Source organism: Oratosquilla oratoria, chromosome 21 (genome assembly GCF_046742065.1).
Source record: "Oratosquilla oratoria isolate Oo_2021 chromosome 21, ASM4674206v1, whole genome shotgun sequence".
NCBI lineage: Eukaryota > Metazoa > Arthropoda > Malacostraca > Stomatopoda > Squillidae > Oratosquilla > Oratosquilla oratoria.
The window spans coordinates 59,520,152-59,547,637 of record NC_134797.1 but is presented as its reverse complement, the minus strand read 5'-3'; the positions used below and the strand labels follow the sequence as shown (position 1 = coordinate 59,547,637).

Genomic DNA, 27,486 nt, shown 5'->3' with positions numbered 1-27,486 from the left:
CCTCTGTATTCTGTTTTTGCTTTTTCCAAATTCCATTATACTACACTTTTTTGTATTGAACTCCATCTCCCACTTCCTACTCCATTCTTGTACTTTATTTAGATCTCTCTGTAGTGATTCACAATCTTCTTCAGTTTTCACTCTTTTCAGTAGTTTTGCATCATCTGCAAAGAAGCTCATATAGCTTTCAATTCCTTCATCCATATCATTAATATATATAGCAAACATTATTGGGGCCAGAACTGTTCCCTGCGGGACACCGCTTATTACTTCATTCCATTTTGAGTGCTGATCTCTTATCACTACTCTCATTTTCCTTTCTTGCAAAAAGTCTTCCATCCAATTTAGCAATTTACCTTGTATTCCTCCTTCATATTCTAGTTTCTTAAGCAACTTCTTATGTGGTACTTTGTCAAAAGCTTTTTTTTAGGTCTAGAAATGCACAATCAGCCCATCCATCTCTTTCTTGTATTATATCTATTAGCCTTGAATAGAAACATATTAAATTGGTGACGCATGATCGTCCTTGTCTGAATCCAAATTGCCTTGGATTTAGTACGTTGTTTTTTTCCAAGTATTTTACCCATCTACTTTTGATAATTCTTTCACAAATGTTTGCTATTGTACTTGTTAGAGAGACTGGTCTATAGTTGGTAGGTTCTTCTTTATTTCCTCCTTTATATATAGGTACTATATTTGCTTTTTTCCAATCTTCTGGAACTTTTCCTTCTTTTAAGGAACTGCTTATTATGCTATGTATTTTGTCTGCCAGTTCATTCCTGCATTCTTTCAGAATCCAGTTTGCTATTTCATCTGGCCCATGCGATTTTCTGACATCAAAATTACCCAAGTGTGTCAATATTTCATTCTTTGTTACTTCTATTTCTTCCATAGGGGGGACTTTTTCTTTCCACTCAATCTCTTCAGGTTGTATATTTTCCCTTGTAAACACTGATTTAAAATGTTTGTTCATAATTTCTGCCATTTCCATTTCCTCAGTGTATTCAACTCCTCCTTGTCTTAATTTCTCCAAGTCTTGTTTGTTTTTCAGTTTATTGTTTACAAATCTGTAGAATAGTTTTGGTTGATCTTTACACTTTTCTATAACATCTTTTTCATATTTTCTTTTTTCCTCTCTGCACTTTTGTACATATTCATTTCTATAACCAGTATATATTTTCCATTTTTCAGGTCTTCTGTCTTTTTTCCATCTGGTCCAGGCTTTGTCTCTTTTGTCTTTTAACTCCCTACAACTTTTGTTGTACCAGCATTTTACATATTCTTTTTCTTGTTTTTGTCTTGGGACATACTTTTCCACTCCTTTTTTGTAAATTTTTGTCAAAATATTCCATTTCTCTTCCACTGATGTTTCTTCTTTGTATATTTCTTCCCAGTTTTCTTGTTGGAAGAATTCTCTTATTTTATCAAAGTTTGTTTTTTCATACATCATTCTTCCTTTTCTATATTGTTAATTTCTTTTCATATATTTTTCTTCATTAAGTTCCAGTTCAATCAATATGTGGTCACTTTTACCTATTGGTGTTTTATATTCAATCTTGTCCACTATTCTAGGTTCAGATGTAATTATTAAGTCTAGCCTCGATGGTTCTTCTTCATTTCTATACCTAGTGTTCTCTTGTATCCATTGTGTCATTGAATGGTCAGTAATCATCTCAAGTAGAGCATTTCCCCATGAGTCATCACCACTCTTTACTGTCATTTCTTCCCAGCAGATTTCTTTGCAATTAAAGTCGCCCATCATAACTATTCTTCCTCCGTCTTCCATTATTTTAGTTAATGCTATCTTTGTGTCCTCTAACATACTTTTATATTCACTCTCCTCCCATGAGGCTGTTTTCGGAGGCACATAATTGATCACAAATTTTCTGCTCTTCTTATCTCTGTCTTCCACTTCTATCATAATCATTTCTACTGTATTCTTTCCATATATGACACCTTTCACGTTTATATCCTTCTTAGTCAGGAACATAACTCCACCCCCTTGCTTTTTCTCTCTGTTTCTAATCCAATAATTGTATGCATCATGTCCTACACTGTTGGGTGGTAGTGGGCCTTTTAATTTTGTTTCTACAATTCCCATTATGTCCGGTTCTTTTTCTTTCAAGTAATCATTCAGCTCATTCAATCCTGTTATTAATCCATCTATATTTGTGTAAGACACTCTTAGTTTTCTGCCACTTCCATTGTGTTCTCTGTTTCCCTTATGTTTTTCTTTTGTATGTCGAACTTCCTTAGTTTCATGTTCACTACTCTCCAATAGAATCTCTCTTTCTCTGACTCCGTTCTGTTCTCGTTTTTTGCCTTAGCTTCCAGTCTTTCTGCTTTTCTTCCTCTCTTTCCTCTTTATTCATTTCTCTTTTTATACATATCTTTTTGTATTGTTCACTTGTTGCTAGTTTCCCTGTTTTGGATAAGATATTCTCTGCCGTTGTTTGTGACTTGAATTTAATCTTAATTGGTCTGGTCTTGTCTGTGCTATACTTTCCGAGTCTAAATTTCTCTTTGATTTGTTTCATAATTTCTGGTTCATCTTCCTGAACTGATTCTAGTAATTGGCTTACTTTTTCATTTTCCTCTTTGATTCTTGTGGTTCTATCTGTGTTGTGTTTCTCTTCCATTCCTAATATAATTATACATTTCTTCTTGTCTGCTAAATCCCTTACTATATTCTCCTTTTGTCTCATCACTTTAATAACTGAGTCTTCAGTATGTTCTTTCAATTGCTGTTTGACTATGTCAGTGAATGAAACCTTATTTCCTTCTTGGGTTTTCTTCCAATTTTTACTTTCTTTAGCTATCGTTTCTCTGTTTTCTTTACTATTCTTCTTCAATTCCTCATTCTCCACCTTTACCTCTCTTAACTGTCTTTTTAGGTCTTCTATTACATCAGTTAAGTTTTTATTCGCCTTTTCCAGTTCTTCCAATCTTTCAACCCTTTGTAAAATGGTGTTCATATGACCTAACCTACTCTCCAAGTCCTCGATCACCTTATCAACCTTCTTCTCTAGTCTTGTCAGTCGGGGGGGGTTTGTGTCCCCCCCACTCTCTTTAAATCCCTTGAAAATATTCTCATCACTTTCTACTGTATTGTTCCTATCTATACTTCTAATCTTTACATTCTTATTAGACATTCCGTCGTCCTCCAGCTCGTCTTGTGGTCATTTGTTTACTTTACGGCGGTCTGTTTGGACCAAGTCCTCTACCTCCTCATTACCTTCCATTTTCCCAGCAATCCCTCCCCTTCTCCTCTTTCCTTACTTTCCCACTACCCCACGAGCAATTTCCCCCCACCCTGTAAATACAAAAAGGCACTTCTCTTTGCGTTGGGATCCACAATCTTCACTTTTCTTCAGAACGTTCTTCAAGCCGTCCGTTCGTTGAAAGTGTGTGTGTGTGTGTGTGTGTGTGTGTGTGTGTGTGTGTGTGTGTGTGTGTGTGTGCATCACATATGGTCTGTTCTCCCAAGAACAAGTTTAACCTAACTTAGTTAACACAACCTTTACTTACCTGCATTAGATCCTTCCATATCAGGGAATGCTGCCGGCAACTCCTTTGATATTCTCTCATAATGTTGTTTCTTTAATAATTTCTTTGGGTAGTTCTTGTCTTTTGTATCCCACAGAGCTGGAATTGCATGCACTCGTTCAATTAAATGTTTCAATATTCCACTGTATAGGCATGGTGAATTTACTCTTATTTTTACACTATCCTTACAATCTAGTGTTCAAGGTGAAAAGGAATGTAAACAACTCTTCTTATTAACAAATTCTCAAAATGTATATTTTTTACCTCAATCTTGTCCATTTGGAATATTCCATTATTTCACTAGTTAAACATGTAAAAACACTTCTCACTTTGTCTGCTGCTCATTAAATCCCCATTAAACACAATTTACTGAATTATTTCAAGTGGATAGCAGTAAATAGCCTAGTTAAAACCTGAAGTGTAATGCTGGAAGGTTATGCTTAAGGAAATGCCATCAGCAGTGATTACACTAGGTTAAACACACTGAGATTACAGAAAACCACATTAGCATAAGCAAAATGCACTCTGAACAGAATGGAACATGCTGAGCTCGTGCAAAACTTGCCGATATAATAACCCTGTAAGGAGCAGCCCCAAGACAGTGCCTACCTAGCACTGGGGTTTTATCTGGTGACCAGGTGTCTGACAGCTTCCACACTCAGTGCTGCCAGTTTTTTGACATAACTTATTCTGTTTTTTTTTTTGTTTTTTTTCCATCTTATTTTGAATTCTTTTGTATTTTAAACATTCTCACACCAAACTTTGGGTGACAAACAGTGCTTTTCTTTAAGTAATGATTGTAAATATTTAAATTTACTGATAACTGGCAGATAATATTGGTCAACTGATATCTGGAAATCTGTCTCAAAACAACTGCCAATCTGTCAATTCACCAGGGAGCTCTGATCTAAAAGTTCCACTTCTAATTTGTTTCTACTAGTTATAGACAATATCACTCCTATCTCCAACAGATCAATTGTTTGGTAGCTTTTTTAATTTTCCTATCAGAACTATGAATTTTGTCAGTCTCGTTTATGTCTGCCTTTAACTTCTCATGGTCATCAATTTGTAATGACCATAGCATGAAGATCATCTAAACATACAATTCTCTTAAAAAATGTCTACTGCCATTAACTCGTGACTAATGGAGTCTTCATTTAATAGTTCTTGCAACTCCTTAACACTACAAGATAACCAACCTTTGGCTGCCATCCTCCTCTTCTTTGCATCTGACAGTGACTTCAACATAGCTAGTTGTCACAAATGAATTGGGAATGAATACCTCCTAAAACACTCAATCCAAAGGTCATCGAGATGTTATAAGAAATGCTTATATGAAGCACTAAACAAATGCTAGTGAAAAGCAGCTCTCTTAATTGCTTCTCCGTCTAACATGTCATCATCACATCAGGTGGCTGAGTATTTATTCAAAACAAAGTTTGATACACAAATTAAGTTAAGTAAATAAGTAGCTTTTGAAATAATTCTAAATGCATTCACAAAAGCACAAGAAACAATAATGAATTTCTACATACATACATACATATACCAAGGCTTTTTCTCCCTTACAAGGGAGGTATGCAAAAAGAAGACATAAAATCATTCCCACCCATTCCATCCATAAATACACTCCCCTCCACCCTCCTTCTTATCTTAGCACCTCCTGGATGATGGGTCATCCCTGCACCTTGTCCACTGCCCTGGGTCAGAGGCAGTGTTGCAAGGCACAGCACATCCACAGCAAAGCCGCTTCATTAAATCGGTGACCCCCACCTCTCTGTCCCCCCATGCATAAAAGGAGACGGGGAGAAATCCCCTCGGGGTGTGTCAAATTTTTCTCGCACATACTACCTCACCCTCCATCCCCCCCACCCATTCCACCTAATGCATCACAACATCATCCATATACAACCATTCTCCATTCACCCCTGTCTTCTATCCTCTCCTGTCCTTTCTCAACAGACATTCCCCTCTTCCCCAAAGCCCCCTTCACCCCATCCATCCATCTCATCCTAGGACGTCCCCTCATGTTCACTCCCTCCACATCTGCCTTCCATACCTCTTTTACTAATCTTTCTTCACTCCTTTCCATGTGTCCAAACCATCCTTATACTCTTTCATCAACCCTATCTCCCAACTCCCTTTCCACCCCTGTTCTCCTCCTCATCTCATTTCTCACTTTATCTAGCCTAGTAACCCCCATCATACTTCTCAGACACCTCATCTCAAACACATTCAAACTCCTTCTCTCTTCCTCTCTTATGTTCCATGTTTCTGCCCCATACAGTGCTGTTGGCACAATCACTCCTTCATACAGTCTCCTTTTAGCATCCATTCCCAAATGGCTATTCCTCATTAGACTTTTTAATCCACCAAGGCATTTACTTGCTTCTCTCAATCTACATTCTACCTCCACCTTTACTCCACCTTTTTCCTGCCACATGAATTTCTACCGTATGTATTTTTTTTTTTTTCTCAAATTTCCAAAGAAATCAAATATAGTAGATGGATAATATATTTTGACTAAGGTGAAAGCAGTGATAAAAGAAAAAGTAGGACAGAAGACCCGCCAACCATACTTTCAATAAGAGTCGCAAAATATATATAAAAAAAAGTAATATCTTTAACAACATGTTTATAAAAAAAAAATACTCTGATCACAAACTGAGCATTCCACAGTAGACCACCAAATTCTGTTCCTTACTCAGCTCCCCTAGAAATAAATCTAGCAAATAAATTGATCTTAAGAGCAATCAGGATTTCAATGGCATTCATATATTCAGGTCACCCCATATTAAACAGTACCACAGCAGAATCAGATCACAGGCTTTGAGTGCCCAAGGTGCAATCATCTTGCAGAAGATGCAGAGTACCCTATAATGCACTGCTGTAGACTTACCTCTTCCAGACAGAAACACAAAAGTTTTTCACCCAAGTGATTTAAGAACTGAACTGATGAGACCAGAGGTCTCCTGCAAGAGAGAACCAGGGCAACAAATTATGAAAGGTGTACTATATTTGAATGTTGTACCTAAACAGAAATGATAGATTAATCAAGAAATTCTATGTTTATGGAAGCATTTCAGTTTATGATTTGAAAACGTGTACATATATAGATGGAACATAAGTAATTAATCTAGAGACAAGAAATTAAACTGGGTGAGCATTGCTGCTTTTCTAATACGTATAAGTAGATTAAACAATTACAAGATCTTTTGATTTTCTTCGTAAATAAAAAGAAAACTATTTTTTTTTATAGGCTGAGCACAAGAGCAGTTTCTACAGTTGTCAAAGGTCCACATCTCACAGATTTCCAAGTTGAAAATGAGCCTTGCTATGGTAAGCACTACATATCAACAATTTTTTTTATAAGTGTATATGGTTTTGATTAAATCTTGTTTATTGATTCTATTTGTTTAGTTTTTCTTTGTCAAATTATGTTGGTCAACATTTTGTGAACGATACTGTTTATTAGTTAATTCATAAAAATTTCTCAATTTGAAAATATGCTCCTAAAGTTTACAAACTAGAATGTAAATAGGAAAACCATACAAGTAATTTATTCTTTCAGGCTATCTTCCTGGAAGTAGTGAGCGAGCAGAATTGGAGGCAGCCCTGGCTAAACATTCTAGTCAGGTGGCTGATGTGCCCATCATGGTTGGTGATGAAGAGATCAGAACTAAAGAAGTTCGTTATCAAGTGATGCCACATAATCATCAACAAAAGTTGGTTAATTTTTTTTTTTCTCCAAGTTTCTATATACAGTCGAACCTCGAAAGCCCGGACTAATTGGGGGGAAGGGTGGTCCGGTCATGCCAAACGTCCGGTCATCGAAAATATCGCCCTAACACCCGTAGATTTTCATAGCGGTATACGTATAGGTAATGTATGATATGGCACAGAAACACATAAGAATAATACTCTAACACTGTAATAATAACAATACTGTAATAATAATGCTCTAATACTAATAATTCTGCAATAATAACTAATACAGGCATGTAAATGTACTATATATACAGTGTACTGTACTGTATTTTTTATTACATACACTGTAAATATCGGAAGGTATGCACACGGGACAGTGGTGGCGGCCAGGGTTGCCACATTTTCTACACTGCCGTGTAGAATGGGAGTGTTGCCCTACTGGGGCATACATTTTTCTCGGGCGTGTACAGACTTTCATAGCAAGATATACTTGTCAAACTTTGACAAAAAGTTGTTTCTAGAATGTATATAAGGCCCCCATGCCCAACATATTCAGTAAGATATAATTTTTTTTTTATATATTATCGCTAAAAGAAAGCTGAAACTAGCATAGAATTTTTTTCTACACCATAAAAACGTATCTTTTGGGGTATAATATTTTATAAGCAACACAATTACCAATAAAAGTCATATTTTGATGCACCATTTATTATTTGATAACTAGTTCTATGATTTTTAAACAAAAGTTTGAGTTTTTGAATGTTTTTAACAGCCCGCTGATATGTAGAAAAAAATTCCTCATGTCCTTGTGCAGTTGCCACATGCTGCTATTTTACTACATTTTGGTACAAAATTCTACGAAACGGCAGCCCTGGTGGCGGCTTGACCGGGCCGGGTTTGAGTACACGTGTAAGGCTGTTGCTGCCACCTACCGGACAAATAGGGAACTTTGCTTAAAAGTCCGCCTTTTGTTCATTTCGACCGGTCATACGAGGGTCCGGGCTTTCGAGGTTCGACTGTATTTTAATTACTTGGATATTTTCATGTACATTTTCATTTTGAATCACAATGCAAAATGAAATAGTTGCACTGAGACCAAAGTCAGTTAAATATTTTTCTAACTTGACATTTTTTGATAGAATATATGTTTATCTTGTGTGCCATTCATTGTTTTATAGAATAGCACAGTTCTACTATGCAACACCTGAGATTGTGCAGAAGGGAATTGATGTTAGTCTAGCTTCAAGGGCTGAATGGGAACGTGTTCCACTAGAAGAGAAATTCAACATGTGGCTCAAGGTTAGTCTTTACTAATGTCAGGGTTGGCTGACTGAAACCATGACGATTTAAACCAGTGACTTCAATCAAAATTTAAATTGTATATACAGCCAGTCCTCGTTTAGCGACGACTCGGAGTTACGACGGCTTCTTCTTCTTCTTCTTAAAAAAAAAAAAAAAAAAGGGGTAATAAATTGTCAAATATTCTTTTACTGCATTCGAATCTTCGCGCCTACCGAAACACATGCGATCGCTACTCGTCAGTTGTAACCGTAACACGCTGCCAGCGTGTCTATACTTAAATTTGCTCCAAGTTTTTAGTGATTTCTAGTTAACAGTATACAACCTAGTTGGCTACGTGATGTATGCATGCATGTATATCAACGGTGCTCAAATATCTATGCATATTTCCTATAAATCATGACTGTTATATCATACTCGAATGAACTACACACCAGAACGGGATGTGTAACTTACATCACCCAGCTGGAAGCGATGACTGATATGGCAGCGGGACCTGCATGCGCGCATTCTAGAACGTTCGGGTGAAAGCTCTCATTGCCACTAGTAGCCAGCAAGGATGCGTGCGTCAGGAAAAACGGATGCCTTCTTGCTGGCACTGCGTTTGTGCTGCATTGCACGTCCGCAAACCACGTCGTGTGAAAGGTCCCATTGAACTCCATTGAAAGTTAAAACGCGGCGCACCCGAATGCGCGTACAGAAACGCTCGTGTGAAAGCGGCCTTAGCTGTATAATCTTACTGCATAGAAGCGACGCCCAGTTAGTTCTTTCATTGCACTTGTAGGCACATGACGTGCCCATGTATATTAGACGTTAAACCTAATAAATGATTGATGTGGTCCCCTCGAGTATCCCTGCACCTACAACTACAGTAAGATGGACAGTAAGTAAACAAACATACAAAATGTATTAATATACATTCCCTGAATAAAATAACCTAGCATGTAGCACTTTGTCACTTTGCCTACTTCCAAATCTTTGTTTATATGCTCGTACATGTACGTCTCTCAATGGGTCCTCGTTTAGTGACGAAATCACTTAACGATGGGGTCTTCTGAACGATACTCCGATGTTAAACGAGGATTGGCTGTATATATTTTTTTAATCATACATATACCAAAGGCTTTTTCCCCGTTATAAGGGAGGTAGCCAAGAAACAACTGCCCAGGATGTAACACTACCCTATACTATTCAACGCATAATGGAATACTGCATTACACACAATCACACATGCAAACAACACAACGTACACTCTATAAAGGATTTGTGGGAAAACCCCGTTCCGACCATGGCATTCCTTGGGTAGACAAGACTGCTCAGACAGACAGTCTAGGGAATGATAACAACCACACTCCCAAAATCTTTGATGACATTTCTGTCCACTCCTCCATGGACCTACCCATCTCATCAATTCACAGTGCCGTAACCCAACTGCTAGGGTTTTGATTAAAGTCTTTCCAGGCCTGTTTCAGCTCTTCATTTATTATTAGTTATATGTCTATTATTATTTACTATTTACCTGTAAAAGAGGTATGGAAAGCAGATGTGGAGGGAGTGAACATGAGGGGACGTCCTAGGATGAGGTGGATGGATGGGGTGAAGGGGGCTTTGGGGAAGAGGGGAATGTCTGTTGAGGAAGGATGGGAGAGGACGGAAGACAGAGGTGAGTGGAGAATGGTTGTATATGGATGATGTTGTGATTGCATGAGGAGGAATGGGCAGGGGGGTGGGGGGTGAGGTGGTATGTGTGAGCAAATTTTGACGCAGCCCGAAGGGATTTCTCCCCGTCCTCTCCTTATATGCAAGGGGGGACGGAGAGGGGGGGTCGCCGATTAAATGAAGCGGCCTTGCTGTGGATGTGCTGTGTCTTGCGACACTGCTTCTGACCCAGGGCAGTGGGCAAGGTGCAGGGATGACCCGTCATCCAGGAGGTGCTCAGATGAGAGGGAGGGTGGGAGGGGTGTGGAGTGTATTTAGGGATGGAATGGGTGGGAGTGATTTTATGCCTCTCCCTTTTTGGCTACCTCCCTTGAAAGGGGGAAAAAGCCTTGGTATATGTATGTATGTATGTATTTACCTGTTTATTATTTAACTATACCTATGTATTTATTTATGTATTTTATTTATTATTTACATTATTATAGTTTTTATTTATTCATTTATTTATTTATTGATATCATGATTTTCTTTTTTGCATCCAACCTAGATATAGACCAAAAGGTCTCCTGTCGGCATGCTCTGCCTTTGTAATCCTTTGTAAAAAATACAGTGAAGGATCCCTATTCCCCTCCACTCCTGTCTTTCCCATTATGCTGCCCTCTGTGGTATATTTGGGAACAATGTGGTGGCATTCTATACCACCTTATGTGAAATATTGTACATGATTTCTAATGTGAGGTCGGAGTTAGCTTACGTCGTGTCGCATTTCATTGTGTGTGTGTGTGTGTATGTATATATGTGTATGTATGTATATGTGTATATATGTGTGTGTATGTATGTGTCATACAAACATGTAAAAAAAAAATATGTATATATGTGTGTGTATGTATGTGTCATACAAACATGTAAAAAAAAAAAAAAAACACCTTAAAGGGAGAGCAACTCCCCATAAGCTTTGCTTCTCGCTCTCCCTTTTCAACTACTAATTTTGTAAAAAAAATTGTATATATGTATGTCTAAATTGTATTTTAATTGTTGAATAAACCTTAACTAATTAACAATTATTCAGTTTTTACTCTTTTGGTATGTATATCTTATTTTTTCAGGTGAGGCATGTAATGTCCAAACAAAGTGTTTACTTTTGTTTGTGTGTGTATGGTGCTCCTTGATTGTTTTATTGATTCTATATGGAATAAATTATTTTCCAGGCAGCAGATCTAATGGCAACCAAGTATCGGCAAGAACTAAATGCCACCACAATGCTTGGTCAGAGTAAGACTGTTATTCAAGCAGAGATTGATGCCGCTGCTGAACTTGTTGATTTCTTACGTTTCAATGCCCTATATGCGAAAGAAGGTGCAAAGTGGCAGCCTGTCAGCCCTAATCCAAAAGAGACAGTGAACACAATTAGGTTACGTGGTCTTGAAGGTTTTATAGCAGCCATCTCCCCATTCAACTTTACTGCTATTGGAGGAAATTTAGCCTACACACCTGCCATGATGGTATGTTTTATCTAGTAAAGATGTTTGGATGAAGTATAACACTGAACTGTATGGAATATGTTGGTTATATATTGTCCACAACTATTTTTCTTCAAATACAGGGAAATGTGGTTTTGTGGAAACCTTCAGATACAGCTGTTCTCAGTAACTTTATAATTTATAAAATCATGAGAGAAGTAGGAGTACCTGCTGGTGTAGTCAACTTCATTCCAGCTGATGGGCCAGTTTTTGGTAACACCATCACAAAGTCTCCTCACCTAGCTGCCATCAACTTCACTGGTTCAGTTCCGTAAGTTGTTAACCTCTTGAGTATGAAGATGCCTATGTATTTTACCTAGTTGTATTTACCTAGTTGTATTTTGTGGGAAGGGGAGCTATGCTCGTGTTGTCCCGCCTTTGTATCTTGCAGTGTCTAGTTTGTTTTTAAACTCATGAATGGTTTTTGCGCATACTATTCCATTGTCCAGTTTGTTCCAAGTGTCCAAAACTCTATGAGGAAAACTGTTTTTCTTCAGTTCTCTTCTATAGCTATGTTTTTTTATTTTCTTTCCATGTCCTCTTGTGTTTCTTTTGTCCCAGTTAAGTAAGTTCTCACTATCGAGTACCTCTGTGCCTTTCATGATTCTGTAGATGGTCAATAGGTCACCTCTCTCTCTTCTTTGCTCCAGTGTCGGTAACTCCAGTTTAGCCAATCTCTCTTCGTATGATAGGTTTGCGAGTGCAGGTGCCATTTTTGTAGCTGCTCTTTGGATTCTTTCTATTTTCTTTATATTCTTTTTGGTACTGGGGGACCACAATGTCGCTGCATACTCTAATCTAGGCCTTATCAATGTAACCAATATTTTTTTCATCATGTCTTCGTCCAAGTATGTAAACGCCACTTTTATTGATCTTAGCAAGTTGTAAGTCTCCCCGACAATTTTGTTAATCTGTATATCATAGGACAAGTCGTTCGTGATAATTACTCCCAAATCTTTTTCGGATCCTACTTTCTTTACTTCTTTGGTTCCAATTGTATATTTTCCTGATATTCTGTTTTTGCTTTTTCCAAACTCCATTATGCTACACTTCTTAGTATTAAAGTCCACTTCCCATTTCTGACTCCAGTTCCATACCCTATTTAGGTCTTCTTGCAGTGCTTCACAGTCCTCATCAGTTTCTATTTTCCTTAGCAGTTTGGCGTCATCGGCAAAGAAGCTCATGTAGCAGTTCACGTCCTCATCCATGTCATTCATATAGATAGCAAACATTATTGGTGCCAGCACAGATCCTTGCGGTACTCCACTGATCACCTCTTTCCAGTCTGAATATTTTTCTCTGAGCACTACTCTCATCTTTCTACCAGTCAGAAAGTCCTCTATCCATTTTAGTAGGTTTCCCTGTATTCCTCCTATGTGTTCCAGTTTTTTTAGTAGTTTTCTGTGTGGTACTTTGTCAAAGGCTTTTTGCAAGTCTAGGCCACTCCCATGAGCTGTGAGTGAGGTATACAAGGATGCTTATATTTATTTTATAGTTGTAGTAGATGACCCCCGTATTCTGTGAACAGGCTTGATCATGTGTTCTGTGACATACTTATTCAGGGTGAAAGAGAACTAGTATAACACCAGTAACTTTATATTTTGTAATGCACATATTGTGATGCACCATCATACATCAGCAACCTGATGTGCACGCAGATATTTGATTCATATTTAAAAGGTTAAGAGTATTTTTATAGGCATAACTTTGAGTGGTGGACAGTTTGATAATGAAAATATTAAGTGGAATATCTGGGATGAGATAATGTTTTGTTAAATTTTGACTAATTATTCCTTTGCATTGCCAGCACCTTCCAACATTTGTGGACACAAGTTGGGCAGAACCTCACTACGTATGCAAATTTCCCACGGATGGTTGGCGAATGTGGAGGCAAAAACTACCACCTTGTTCACCCATCAGCTGATGTAACCTCGGTTGTCAATGGCACGATTCGATCGTCATTCGAATATTGTGGACAGAAGTGTTCAGCTTGTTCTCGAGCCTACATTCCAGAATCATTGTGGCCTCAGGTTAAAGAAGGTCTTTTGGCAGCTCAGAAAGAACTCAAAGTTGGAGATGTGAAAGAATTTGACTCCTTTACATCTGCTGTGATTGATGAGAAAGCCTTTTCAAGAATCAGCAGCTATATTGAACACGCAAAAAGTTCATCAAGCCTGACCATTCTTGCTGGTGGTAAATATGACAAAAGGTAATTGTAAGCTTTTACAGTAAGTCAGGTTATGTGGTAAATGGGAGGAATGCCTAAATCATCAGGAACTTTAAAGGTCACATCTTTTGAACTAAACAAGTCAGTTGATTAACATGTAATTTATGAAGACCATAACATAATGAAGTGATTGTTGTCTGTAAATTATATATTTGTAGGCATGTCAGAGATGTATGTGAAAGGTATTATATATCTGTTGATTGACCAGCAATCTTTGTTTTCATATTCAGATGACATTTGTTAATTTTATTTTACCAGGGATTGATACCTTTAATTTAAAGTGGATGAGTGGATGGGGAAGGGGCTTACCATGTAATGGAGGGTGGTGGTAAGCCATCTTTAGGTGTCAGGCCCTGCTACAGAGGTGCTGCACCTTTCTGTATGGCCCTAATCACAAATTGTGTGTTATAGAACAGGGATGACATTCATCCATGGGATGCTTAGATGGGAGAGTTATTAAATAGGTATTAATTTTATACAAGGTGGATGTATGCTTTGACTTGGCAGCCCCTTAAGGGAATGAAGGCCTATATTATAAGTGGGGGAGGAATTCTTCCACTATATTTCTCATGTATATTGCAAGAAGCTAAATGGGAAGGAATAATGGTACCAGGTACCCATTCAATTTGTATTTCCTTTTTACAACATGTCAAGGCATAAGAGGGCCTAGGAGGAAGACTCCAACCAGAACCCTAGTGATTGGGTCAGTTCGGAGTTGATATCAAACACAGGAAGAGACAAGCATAAGTATACATGAGAATGGGTGGTGAAGGGGAGGGTGATTGAAAGAGCATTAATAGACCATGTAGTGGTACTCAAAGGGAAGATTGGAAGAGTTCTGGATGTTAGTGTTTTCAGGGGGGAGAGCAAAGGATTTTCATACCATTATCTGGTAGAAGGAAAATTAAAAGTGTGAGGAAAGTGGAGGGAGGTAGAGAAGTGCTGATGGTAAACAAAATAAATGGGAGTGGCAAGTTATGAAGGATAGGAATGAAACAAGATTAGAAGAGTGAGAATGTGTCAGTGGAAGTGATGTATGCCAAAAATGGTATGTGGGATGAGGTGGATGGGAGAGGTAGTGAAAGGTGTGAAGAAGAGCTGAAGGTGGCAGTAGTAAAGAAGTGAGCTTATGAGGGTTAGTTGCAAAGGAGAATAAGGGGACTATATCTTGGGCACAGAAAAAAGAGAAAAGAAGCAAAATACAAGGTTTGTAGGTAAAGAGTCCAGGTGAAAAGTGGGATAGGAGTTCAGGAGTTTGATGGGGGAATTTTCTTAAGAATATGTATCTCTTGCAAGATACTTGTAGCTCCCAGATAATTGGCAACAGCCTTGTGGTGGGCCCCCAAGTCACTCAGAGAAGAAATATTGTATTGCTGTCTAGGGACCATTAGTGTGGGTAATGTAGGAGGGGAGCTTGTATGAATATCTGTATTGAAACCAAAAGGACCTGAAAACCTTGCATCATGCAGACCAATTTTGATAGTCCATAATTTCAGGGTTGGTCAGGAGGGTGGGAGGAATTGAAACAAGTTTGGCTGCTTCCTCTAACACAGATTTGATTAGGGGGACACTTTGCCTGCACATTGTATGCAGGCATCTCATAGCAGTGTGTGCCAGAGGAAAGTCCTCACTGTAGGGAACAGTTGAGGTTGTCATTGACATAGTCAAGGCAATTGACAAAGTCATTAGACACATGCTATCCAGGAAGATTGAGATGGACATTCATAGCAGTGACAAGAGTTGGTTAACCGGCCTCATGGTGGGCAGATAGTGAAGTGGCCCAGAATGGTCAAATATTGGGAAGAGGGAAACTGTACAGTGGAGTACCCCAGGGTGTGGTACTGTCACCTGCACTGTTCAGTCTTTTCACTGCTGGCCTCCTGGCCCCAGAACCAGAACTTGGCACCAATGTATTTTCTAGTGCAGATAACACTAGTAACCTAGCATAGTGACTGCACAGTTGTAGCTAAGAACAACTAGGCTGACATGATTAGACTATAAAAATGGCTCATAAATGGCAGAGTGGAAGCTTACACCAGAAATCAGTGATGTTGCTCACTTCAGACAACATAAAAAAATCAAGAAAATGAACCTAAAAAAACCTGTTGCAAGTGTGGACTTAATATCATGGTGTATATATGTGCATGGATATGTCATAAGCTGTATGTGTTATTTATGATTATGTATATTCTTTATTTTACAGTATTGGTTTCTTTGTGGAACCTACAATAATCCAAACTACAGACCCACATGATCGTATCATGCAAGAGGAAATTTTTGGACCAGTGCTCTCTGTCTATGTTTATCCAGATGCAAAGGTTGATGAAATGCCTCATCTAGCTGATAGTACAACTCCATATGCACTTACTGGTGCAGTCTTTGCTCAAGATGAGTAAGTATAATTTTTCACAAAGTGGAATTAAGGTATACAAAATACATGTTTGTAAATATGATACCATATACTTTTTTTTATGTATCTTGTTAAATGTGTATGTGTAAGAGTATGATCAATATGGTATGCAAAATAAAATTTATGTGGAAGATATATATATATATGTATTTACCTAGTTGTATTTACCTAGTTGTATTTTGCGGGAAGGGGAGCTATGCTCGTGTTGTCCCGCCTTTGTATCTTGCAGTGTCTAGTTTGTTTTTAAACTCATGAATGGTTTTTGCGCATACTATTTCATTGTCCAGTTTGTTCCAAGTGTCCAAAACTCTATGAGGAAAACTGTTTTTCTTCAGTTCTCTTCTATAGCTATGTTTTTTTATTTTCTTTCCATGTCCTCTTGTGTTTCTTTTGTCCCAGTTAAGTAAGTTCTCACTATCGAGTACCTCTGTGCCTTTCATGATTCTGTAGATGGTCAATAGGTCACCTCTCTCTCTTCTTTGCTCCAGTGTCGGTAACTCCAGTTTAGCCAATCTCTCTTCGTATGATAGGTTTGCAAGTGCAGGTGCCATTTTTGTAGCTGCTCTTTGGATTCTTTCTATTTTCTTTATATTCTTTTTGGTACTGGGGGACCACAATGTCGCTGCATACTCTAATCTAGGCCTTATCAATGTAACCAATATTTTTTTCATCATGTCTTCGTCCAAGTATGTAAACGCCACTTTTATTGATCTTAGCAAGTTGTAAGTCTCCCCGACAATTTTGTTAATCTGTATATCATAGGACAAGTCGTTCGTGATAATTACTCCCAAATCTTTTTCGGATCCTACTTTCTTTACTTCTTTGGTTCCAATTGTATATTTTCCTGATATTCTGTTTTTGCTTTTTCCAAACTCCATTATGCTACACTTCTTAGTATTAAAGTCCACTTCCCATTTCTGACTCCAGTTCCATACCCTATTTAGGTCTTCTTGCAGTGCTTCACAGTCCTCATCAGTTTCTATTTTCCTTAGCAGTTTGGCGTCATCGGCAAAGAAGCTCATGTAGCAGTTCACGTCCTCATCCATGTCATTCATATAGATAGCAAACATTATTGGTGCCAGCACAGATCCTTGCGGTACTCCACTGATCACCTCTTTCCAGTCTGAATATTTTTCTCTGAGCACTACTCTCATCTTTCTACCAGTCAGAAAGTCCTCTATCCATTTTAGTAGGTTTCCCTGTATTCCTCCTATGTGTTCCAGTTTTTTTAGTAGTTTTCTGTGTGGTACTTTGTCAAAGGCTTTTTGCAAGTCTAGGAATGCACAATCAGCCCATCCATTTCTTTCTTGCACTATGTCTATTAGTCTTGAGTAAAAGCATATTAAGTTTGTGGAGCATGATCTTCCTTGTCTGAATCCGAATTGTCTTGGGTTTAATATGTCATTGTCTTCCAGATGTTTTACCCATCTATTCTTGATTATTTTCTCACAAATTTTGGCAATGGTGCTTGTTAGTGATACTGGCCTATAGTTGGTGGGTTCTTCTTTGTTTCCTCCTTTGTGTATTGGTACAATGTTAGCGTTTTTCCAGTCCTCGGGTATCTTTCCTTCTTTGAGTGAGCTGTTTATTAAGATGTGTATTTTGTCTGTTAGTTCTTCTTTGCACTCCTTTAGAATCCAATTTGCAATACCGTCCGGGCCATGTGATTTTCTGACATCCAGCCTTGATAAATGTTCTGATATTTCCTTTAGTGATGCTGTAAACTCATTCATGAGGGGAGATTTCTTGTTTTTGTCTATGTCACAATTCGGTATTTTCTCTCTGGTGAAAACAGATTTAAAGTGATTGTTCATGACTTCGGCCATCTCTAAATCTTCTGTGTATTCTATGTTTCCTTGGCATAGTTTCACCAATTCCTGTTTGTTTTTAAGTTTACCATTCACATACCGATAGAATAGTTTGGGTTGCTCTTTGCATTTGTCTATAATATCCTTCTCATGGTTCCTTTTCTCCTCTCTTCTCACATTAACATACTCATTTCTATAGTTAACATAAATTTGCCATTTGCTTTGTTTTTTGTCTTTTCTCCACTTTTTCCAAGCTTTGTCCCTTCTGTCTTTTGCCTCACTGCATCTTTTGTTGAACCAACATTTAATGTACTCTCTCTCTCGCTTTTGTCTTGGTACATGCCTGTTTACCCCTTCATTGTAGTTTTCCATCAATATATTCCATTTCTCTTCCACTGCTGTTTCTTCCCTGTAAAATATTTCCCAGTTTGCATTCCGGAAGAATGTCTTTAGCTTTGTAAAGTCTGTTTTGTTGTACCTCAGTCTTCCTTTCCTATGCTTTTCGTTCCTCTCTATGTCTATTTCTTCCTTTAGTATAGTTTCGATGAGTACATGGTCACTCTTTCCAATTGGTGTCTCATACTGGACTTTATGCACTATTTCAGGCTCTGTTGTAAATATTAGATCTAGTTTCGATGGCTCTTCATTATTTCTGTACCTTGTGTTTTCACGGACCCATTGGGTCATTGTGTACTCCATGGTCATATCTAGCAGTACATTGCCCCACGAGTCATCTCCTCCTTGCACTGTCATGCTGTCCCAACAAATTTCTTTGCAATTGAAGTCCCCCATAACTACCAGATTACCCTTCCCCATTAGTATCTCATTGAGTGATTTTCTTGTGTCATCTAGCATTTTTGTATGTTCAATTTCTTTCCAAGCGCTTGTTTTTGGAGGCACATAAGTCACCACAAACTTTCTACTTTTCATATTCTTGCCTTCGACTTTTATCATGATCAATTCAACATTACCTTTGCCCTCTGCAATTTTTGTCACCTTTAGGTCTTTCTTGGCCAAGAACATGATTCCCCCTCCCTGTTTCTTGTCCCTGTTTTTTATCCAGTAGTTGTATAAACCTTGTCCGATAACAGTGGATGGTATTTCACCTCTTAGTTTAGTCTCTACAATTCCCATTATGTCTGGTTTTGCTTCTAACAGATAATCATTGAGTTCGTTCAGTCCCGAAATTAGTCCGTCAATGTTGGTATAGGCCACTTTTAATTTTCTTCCTTCTCCCTGGTTTCTTCTTCCCTTGTTTTGTTCGTTTTGAAGCGCCATTGTCTTAATCTCAAGTCTATTACTCTCCACTGGAATTCTTTGCATTCTGTCTCCGATCTTTTCAAGTTTTTTTCCTTTGCTTCTTCTCTTAGCGCCCTTTCTTTTTCTAATTCCTCAGTACTCATTTCTCTTTTTATCCATATCTTATTGTATTTTTCACTCTTTGCCAAGTTACCTACTTTTTCAAATATGTCTTCTACTACCACTTGTGACCTTAGTTTTATCTTTAGAGGTCGATTCCTATCCTTAGTATAGCGACCAATTCTGTAAGTCTCTTCTAAGTCTGTGCCTGAATCACTATCTCCCCCCTGAATTTCATTAAGGATTTCTACTGCTGTCTCTTTTTCTTCTTTTTCTCTCATGTACCTCGCCAGTCCTTGTTTTTCTTTAAGCCCATAAACCACAATACATTTCTTCCTATCTACTGTGTCCCTGACCCAATTTGCTTTTTCGTTAATCACTTGAATGATTGTGTCTTTTGCATTATCTTGCATTTGCTGCTTGACTATTTCTTTGAAAGCAATTTCTTTATTTTCAATATTTTCTTTCCACTTCTTAATTTCCTGGATACTGTCCCCACCTAAGTTTTCTTCGATCTTTTGTGTCAATTCTTGTAATTTGTTGTTCACTTCCTGCTTTAGATTTTCGCTATTATTATCATTAGTTTTCTTCTTTTCATTATCATTCTTCAGTTCATTTATGTCTCTTTTCATTTCTTTAATTTCGTTTGTAAGATCCAAGTTAGCTTTTTTCAGGTCAGAAATTTCATGGTTAGTCTTAGATAAACAATCAATTAAACCAATGACCTCTTTTCTTAAGTCCATGATTTCATTTTCCCACCGAGTCCTATTTTTGCTCATCTCTCTCTCTATCTCTAATAATCTACTTAAGTTCTTTCTTTCGTACTTACCAAACCCTAAGAAATCATTGTCATAACACGTGTTTTGTTGAGTGTTTACATCGCGGTTCAGTGGATTGCCGCCAGATGGCTCTGATTCGCAACTGGCTTTCGAGTCGTTTTCATTCATTTTTGCTAATTTCGAGTTAACACAATTAACTAGCACTGCATAGATACCATTTCGGGCACTCACGTTCACTCCCCACCCCTACAGTACAAACCAGGTTTTCCTTTTTCGTCGTAAATCCTCTTCTTCTTGGTCGCCTTGCTGTAGATGTGCTGTGTCTTGCTGCGTTGCTTCTTACTTATGTCTATTTACCTAATTGAATTTACTTAATTGCATTATACAACAACTTTGAAAGATTGTAAAGAAATAGGTGATATGATTACAGTATTCACATCACTAAACGGGAGAAATTACTTTGACAGAAGATATTTCTTGATGAAGGATAGGAGGGGTTTAAGAGGTCATGGGAACAAATTAAGGAAGGCCACATGTCTAAAGGATTTGAAGAAATACAGTTTTCCATGTAGATGCATAAATACTTGGAATAGTTTAGGAAGTTATATAGCCCAAGTTCAAACAATACATGAGTTTAAACCTAAATATGATAATAGGAAATCAAGGATATAGATTATGTAGGAACTGTACACGAATTTGAGCCTAGGTGCGATAAAAAATTTGAGAATAGGAGATGGACCCAATGAGTTTTGATCCTTTCCTACACTACAATTAGGCAAATACACACATTGAATTGGAAATAATTAAAGATATGGACCATGTTGGAATTATACATAAATATGGTGACTAGGTAAGATAAATTGGAGAGTAGGAGACAAGACTCAACAAGTGTTGCTCCTTTCCTGTATACTACAATTAAGTAAATACACACATTTTTTCCAGTACATTCAAGGGAAATCACATTAATGATCACTTGATGTTTGTGCAGGGCATGGCTGGACAAAGTTGCTGAGCAGCTAAAGAACTCTTGTGGCAACTTTTACATCAATGACAAATCAACAGGTTCAGTTGTTGCTCAGCAGCCTTTTGGAGGAGCACGTCTTTCAGGTGAGAATCCAAGTTTTACAGTATTACGTTCTTTGTGAGTGACACTCACAAAGAATGTATGAATGAATGGGATGAATCTGTGGCCTGGCCTTTTATGTGTTGGTATTGTCTTAATGATGGATGATGTCCAGAACATAGTTGTGCCAGTGTGATTCTTGTCTGGTGTGGGAGGGCTTTCTCTGTGGGACTTGTATCTGTTTTATTTCTTATTTATTTTATTATAGTATTGTGCTTGGTGGTTGTTCTTGAAGGGCTTGATTTTGGGAGGTAGGTTGTGGTAGACATTTGAGTAGTATACTGCTTGTCATAGAGTCATGATTAAAACTTGGGAGAAGCAGCCAAATCTCTTATTGTTATTACAATTTAATTTAATCAACTGGAACACCAATAGACCTGAAAATACATTACAGAATGTACATACATACATACATATACCAATGCTTTTTTTTCCCTTACCAGGGGGGTAGCCAAAAAGGACAAGGCACAAAAACATTCCCACCCATTTCATCCCCAAAAACACACCACAGAATGTAACTTACATAATATAATATACATATAGTCAGAAAATGCCAGTTTATACAATATTTCTTGCACACCATTTACTGAATATACAGAAATCATCATATGAATAGACACGTACATATACCAAAGGATTTTCCCCCTTACAAGGGAGGTAGCCAAAAAGAAAAAGGCATAAAAACCATTCCCACCCACTCCATCCCTAATACACTCCACTCCCCTCCACCCTCTACCCTCCCTCTTATCTTGGCACCTCCTGGATGCCGGGTCATCCCTGCATCTTGTCCACTGCCCTGGGTCAGAGGCAGTGTTGCAAGACACAGCACATCCTCAGCAAGGCTGCTTCATTAAATCGGTGACCCGACCCCCCCTCTCCGTCCCCTCATGCAGAAAAGGAGAAGATGGGGAGAAATCCCTTTGGGCTGCATCAAATTTTTCTCACACATACTACTTCACCCCCATCCCCCCACCCATTCTACCTCATGCATCACATCATCATCCATGTACAACCATTCTCCATTCACCCCTGTCTTCTGTCCTCTCCCGTCCTTCCTCAACAGACATTCCCCTCTTCCCCAAAGCCCCTTTCACCCCATCCATCCATCTCATCCTAGGTCGCCCCTCATGTTCACTTCCTCCACATCTGCCTTCCATACCTCTTTTACTACTCTTTCTTCACTCATTCTTTCCATGCGTCAAAACCCTCCCAATACTCTTTCATCCACCCTATCTCCCAACTACCTTACCACCATTGTTCTCCTCCTCACCTCCTCATTTCTCACTCTATCCAGCCAAGTAACCCCCATCATACTTCTCAGACACCTCATCTCAAACACATTCAAACTCCTCCTCTCTTCCTCTTTTATGTTCCATGTGTCTGCCCCATACAGTGCTGTTGGCACAATCACTCCTTCATACAGTCTCCTCTTAGCATCCATTCCCAAATGTCCATTCCTCATTACGCTTTTTAATCCACCAAGGTATTTACTTGCTTCTCTCAATCTACATTCTACCTCCACCTCCACTCCACCCTTTCCAGCCACATTTGCACCCAAGTATCTAAAACTATCCACTTCCTCCAGTTGCTCTCCCTTAATGGTCACTTCCAATCTGCTGCCACTTTCACCCCTTGTACATCTCATCACCTTACTTTTACCCACATTTATCTTCAACTTTTTTCTCTCATACACTCCTGAACTCTGTCACCAACTTCCTCAATCCTTCCACTGATCCTGCTACAAATGCAGTGTCATCCGCAAACAACAGCTGGTTCACCTCCCACTTTTCTCCATTTTCTTTAAACATCTCCAATCCCTGACCCACCACCCTTGCATTTACCTCACGCACCACCCCATCCATGTATAAGTTGAACAGCCAGGGCGACATAACTCATCCCTGACAAAGTCCCACCTTTACTTTGAACCACTCACTCTCTCCATTTCTAATCCTGACACAAGCTCTACTACTCTCGTAAAAACTCTTGACAGCTCCTAGAAGCTTTCCTCCTATCCTGTATATCTGCAAAACCTCACACACTACCTTCCTTTCTACCCTGTCATAAGCCTTTTCCAGATCCATAAAAGCCCAAAAAACATCCTTACTCTTTCCTATAGCTTTCTCACAAATGTTGTACCACAAAAATTCTGATCTACGCAACCTCTACCCGTCCTAAATCCACACTGCTCCTCGCCAATTACTCCCTCTGTTCCTCTCCTAATCCTTTCTATCAAGATCCTCCCATAAGCCTTCCCAACTACACTTAACAAGCTAATCCCTCTGAAACTACTACATTCACACTTGTCCCCTTTCTCCTTGTAAAGTGGAACTATACAGGCACTCCTCCAGTCTTCTGGCACTCTACCCTCTCTCCAGCAAACATTAAATAACCTCACCAGCCAGTCCACCATCACTGTACCTCCTATTTTTAGACATTCTGCATGGCATCCATCCAGACCAGGTGCCTTACCTGCTCTCATCATCTTAACAACTGCCTTCACTTCATTATTCCTTATTTCTCCTATTTTCCTCACTCATCATGGTCACCTTTTTAGCACTTCCCACTGCAATTATCTTTCCCTCCCTATCCTCCTTCACATTTAGCAACTCCCTAAAATACTCTGCCCATCTTCCCCTTACTGCCTTCTCTTCCATTATCATCTCTCCATCTGCACCTTTTACCTTTTCTTCTCTACATGATTCGCCTCCTCTTCCTCTCTTAATTTCTTTCCAAAACATTTTTTTATTACTTTCAAAATTTTCTGTCATACTCTTACCCCATTTCACATCTGCTCTCCTCTTTGCCTCCTTTACCTTGTGCTTTACTACTACTACTTTTTTTTTTTTGTACCTCTCATATGACTCTCTTGTCCTATTTTGTTACCAATCTGTGAAAGCTCGCTTTTTTTATTCTACAACCTTCTTTGTTTCCTCATTCCACCATTCACTACCCTTCCTTCTATGTCCACATAATGATTAAATAAGTACATACATACATACATACATATACCAAGGCTTTTTCCCCCTTCCAAGGGAGGTAGCCAAAAAGGGAAAGGCACAAAAACACTCCCACCCATTTCATCCCTAAATACACTCCACACCCCTCCCACCCTTCCTCTCATCTGAGCACCTCCTGGATGACGGGTCATCCCTGCACCCTGCCCACCGCCCTGGGTCAGAAGCAGTGTCGCAAGACACAGTACATCCACAGCGAGGCCGCTTCATTTAATCGGCGACCCCCCCTCTCCGTCCCCCTTTGCATATAAGGAGAGGACGGGGAGAAATCCCTTCGGGCTGCGTCAAAATTTACTCATACTACCTCACCCCCCACCCCCCCGCCCATTCCTCCTCATGCAGTCACAACATCATCCATATACAACCATTCTCCACTCGCCTCTGTCTTCCGTCCTCTCCCTTCCTTCCTCAACAGACATTCCCCTCTTCCCCAAAGCCCCCTTCACCCCATCCATCCACCTCATTCTAGGACGTCCCCTCATGTTCACTCCCTCCACATCTGCCTTCCATACCTCTTTTACTAGTCTTTCTTCACTCATTCTTTCCATGTGTCCAAACCATCCTAATATTCTTTCATCAACCCTATCTCCCAAATCCTTTTTCACCCCTGTTCTCCTCCTCACCTCCTCATTTCTCACGCTATCTAGCCTAGTAACCCCCACCATACTTCTCAGACACCTCATCTCAAACACATTCAAACTCCTTCTCTCTTCTTCTCTTATGTTCCACGTTTCTGCCCCATACAGTGCTGTTGGCACAATCACTCCTTCATACAGTCTCCTCTTAGCATCCATTCCCAAATGTCTATTCCTCATTACACTCTTTAAACCACCAAGGCATTTACTCGCTTCTCTCAATCTACATTCTACCTCCACCTTCACTCCACCTTTTCCTGCTACACTTGCACCCAAGTATCTAAAACTATCCACTTCCTCCAGTCGCTCTCCCTTAATGTTCACTTCCAGTCTACTGCCACTTTCACCCCTTGTACATCTCATCACCTTACTTTTACCCACATTTATCTTTAGCTTTCTTCTATCACATACTCTCCCAAACTCTGCCACCAGCTTCCTCAATCCCTCCTCTGACCCTGCCACAAGCGCAGTGTCGTCCGCAAACAACAGCTGGCTCACCTCCCACTTTTCTCCATTTTCTTTAACCATCTCCAATCCCTGACTCACTACCCTAGCATTCACCTCTCTCACCACCCCATCCATGTATAAGTTGAACAGCCAGGGCGACATAACGCATCCTTGACGAAGTCCCACCTTTACTTCAAACCACTCACTCTCTCCATTTCTAATCCTAACACATGCTCTACTACTCTCATAAAAACTCTTGACAGCTCCCAAAAGCTTTCCTCCTATCCCATAAATCTGCATAACCTCCCACAGTGCCTTTCTGTCTACCCTATCATAAGCCTTTTCCAGATCCATGAAAGCCCAAAAAACATCCTTCCCCTTTCCTATAGCTTTAGGAGGAAGAAATTAACTTGCATAGTCATGACTGTTACTCCGTCCGGTCCCAAACAGACTGTGATGACATAGCCAGACAGCTTCGTCTACAGTTTACAGAGTATGATGCACAGCCAAACAAACAACTCAAAGTATAAAAAGTTCTATGACAAAATATGACGCTGCTGGTGTAGTTTTTATGTTGCATTCTGTATATGTTTGTGAAGGGTGTGTGTTGTGCATGGTTTTGGTGTAGAATTATGTTCCTGTCATTTTTATATGATATTCTGATGGAAGGATTTTTATTTGTGTGCAGGTGTCCTATAGGGGTTGTTTTGGTGCATCGTTATTACTCTCACTGCTCAAATCTGTAGTGTTTTTAGATTGTTTGATTTGCTGATTTGCAGGAAACCATGCTCTGGAGGTGTATTCTTGGATGGTTCTTTTGAACTGTTTATACATGGTTATTAGAGTTTCTCTTTGTTTCCCAAAGTCTGTGGTGTAGGTGATTTTCAGTAGGCTTATCTTCATTGATAGGTCCTTGATATGTGGGCTGAGTATTACATATGTTAATATATATGGTTATTGTATTGAATTCTTATAATTTTGCAACAGAAAAAAAAAAAAAGGTATACAAGATATCTTGGTGACCCCAGGAGAAATGCTTGGCGACCCCAGGGATGGGAAACGGTGCATTATAGAGTAGGTTTAATATGTGTGAATTTTAGGATTTGTGCATAATATAGAAATTTCTTTTTACAGGGACAAATGATAAAGCAGGAGGACCTCAATATTCTCTTAAGTGGGCTTCTCCGCAGGCCGTCAAGCAGACTTTCACACAACTTTCATCCATCAAGTACCCTTACATGGGATAAATAGAAATTCTATTGTGCAACAATATGACACTGAAGCTTATTGATCATGGAAGTATAACAATCATTTGAATATTGTACCTCAGATATTAAAAGCAATTTATTTGTTCCTTGTATAAAAGCCGTCACTCATGATCATTCCAAAGGTTTTTGCCATGGACTTGAGAAATGAATTTTTTTTTTAGATCTTTTGATAAAAGGGAAATGCAGGGGGAAAATGTTATTTTACTCACTTGTTATTTTATGATGCACAAATGCAGTATGAATAAAGATATACCCATAACTATAATCTTTTTGCACAGCATTTTTATTTGTGATGTTCAAAAACCTGAAATCAGGTTAAGAGTACTACCATTGAAAAATTAAGTAGTAGTACTTTTGATCTACATCTTGTCTTGTGGCTTTGTTCTGTAAACTCTTATTTAGGGCTTGTCATAATTTCACTTTCCACTCTTTTCCTTTCCATAATTTATGAGTTATTGAAATGATAAATTCTCTAAATAAAATTTGTTTACTTAAATCATTTGTGGTGTACAAATATGGTGAGTCTGGTGTGCATATATGTGTTGAATGATGCGAATAGGAGGTGAGCAAAAGCTTTTCACAAGGCTTTTGCTTTCCAGTCAGTTCTCTACACATAAAGTAGTGAAAGGCTCAGACACTATCTAGTGCTGTCGAATTATCAAGCTGTATATGGTTTGGCTTGGA

At 38.8% G+C, this 27,486-nt stretch overlaps 1 protein-coding gene across 1 annotated transcript in view; it reads left to right on the top strand.

Moving 5' to 3' along the window:
• Window positions 1-27,061, top strand: part of P5CDh1 (delta-1-Pyrroline-5-carboxylate dehydrogenase 1) — a 64,846-nt gene extending 37,785 nt beyond the window's left edge. Inside the window, exons 2-10 of the mRNA XM_076205026.1 lie at window positions 6,806-6,885; window positions 7,118-7,271; window positions 8,433-8,553; window positions 11,421-11,714; window positions 11,816-12,003; window positions 13,540-13,941; window positions 16,163-16,351; window positions 21,304-21,422; window positions 26,669-27,061. Coding sequence (XP_076061141.1) covers window positions 6,806-6,885; window positions 7,118-7,271; window positions 8,433-8,553; window positions 11,421-11,714; window positions 11,816-12,003; window positions 13,540-13,941; window positions 16,163-16,351; window positions 21,304-21,422; window positions 26,669-26,781 — 1,660 coding nt within the window. The 3' untranslated portion in view covers window positions 26,782-27,061. The remainder of the gene's footprint in view (window positions 1-6,805; window positions 6,886-7,117; window positions 7,272-8,432; window positions 8,554-11,420; window positions 11,715-11,815; window positions 12,004-13,539; window positions 13,942-16,162; window positions 16,352-21,303; window positions 21,423-26,668) is intronic.
• The last annotated feature ends 425 nt before the right edge of the window (window positions 27,062-27,486 follow it).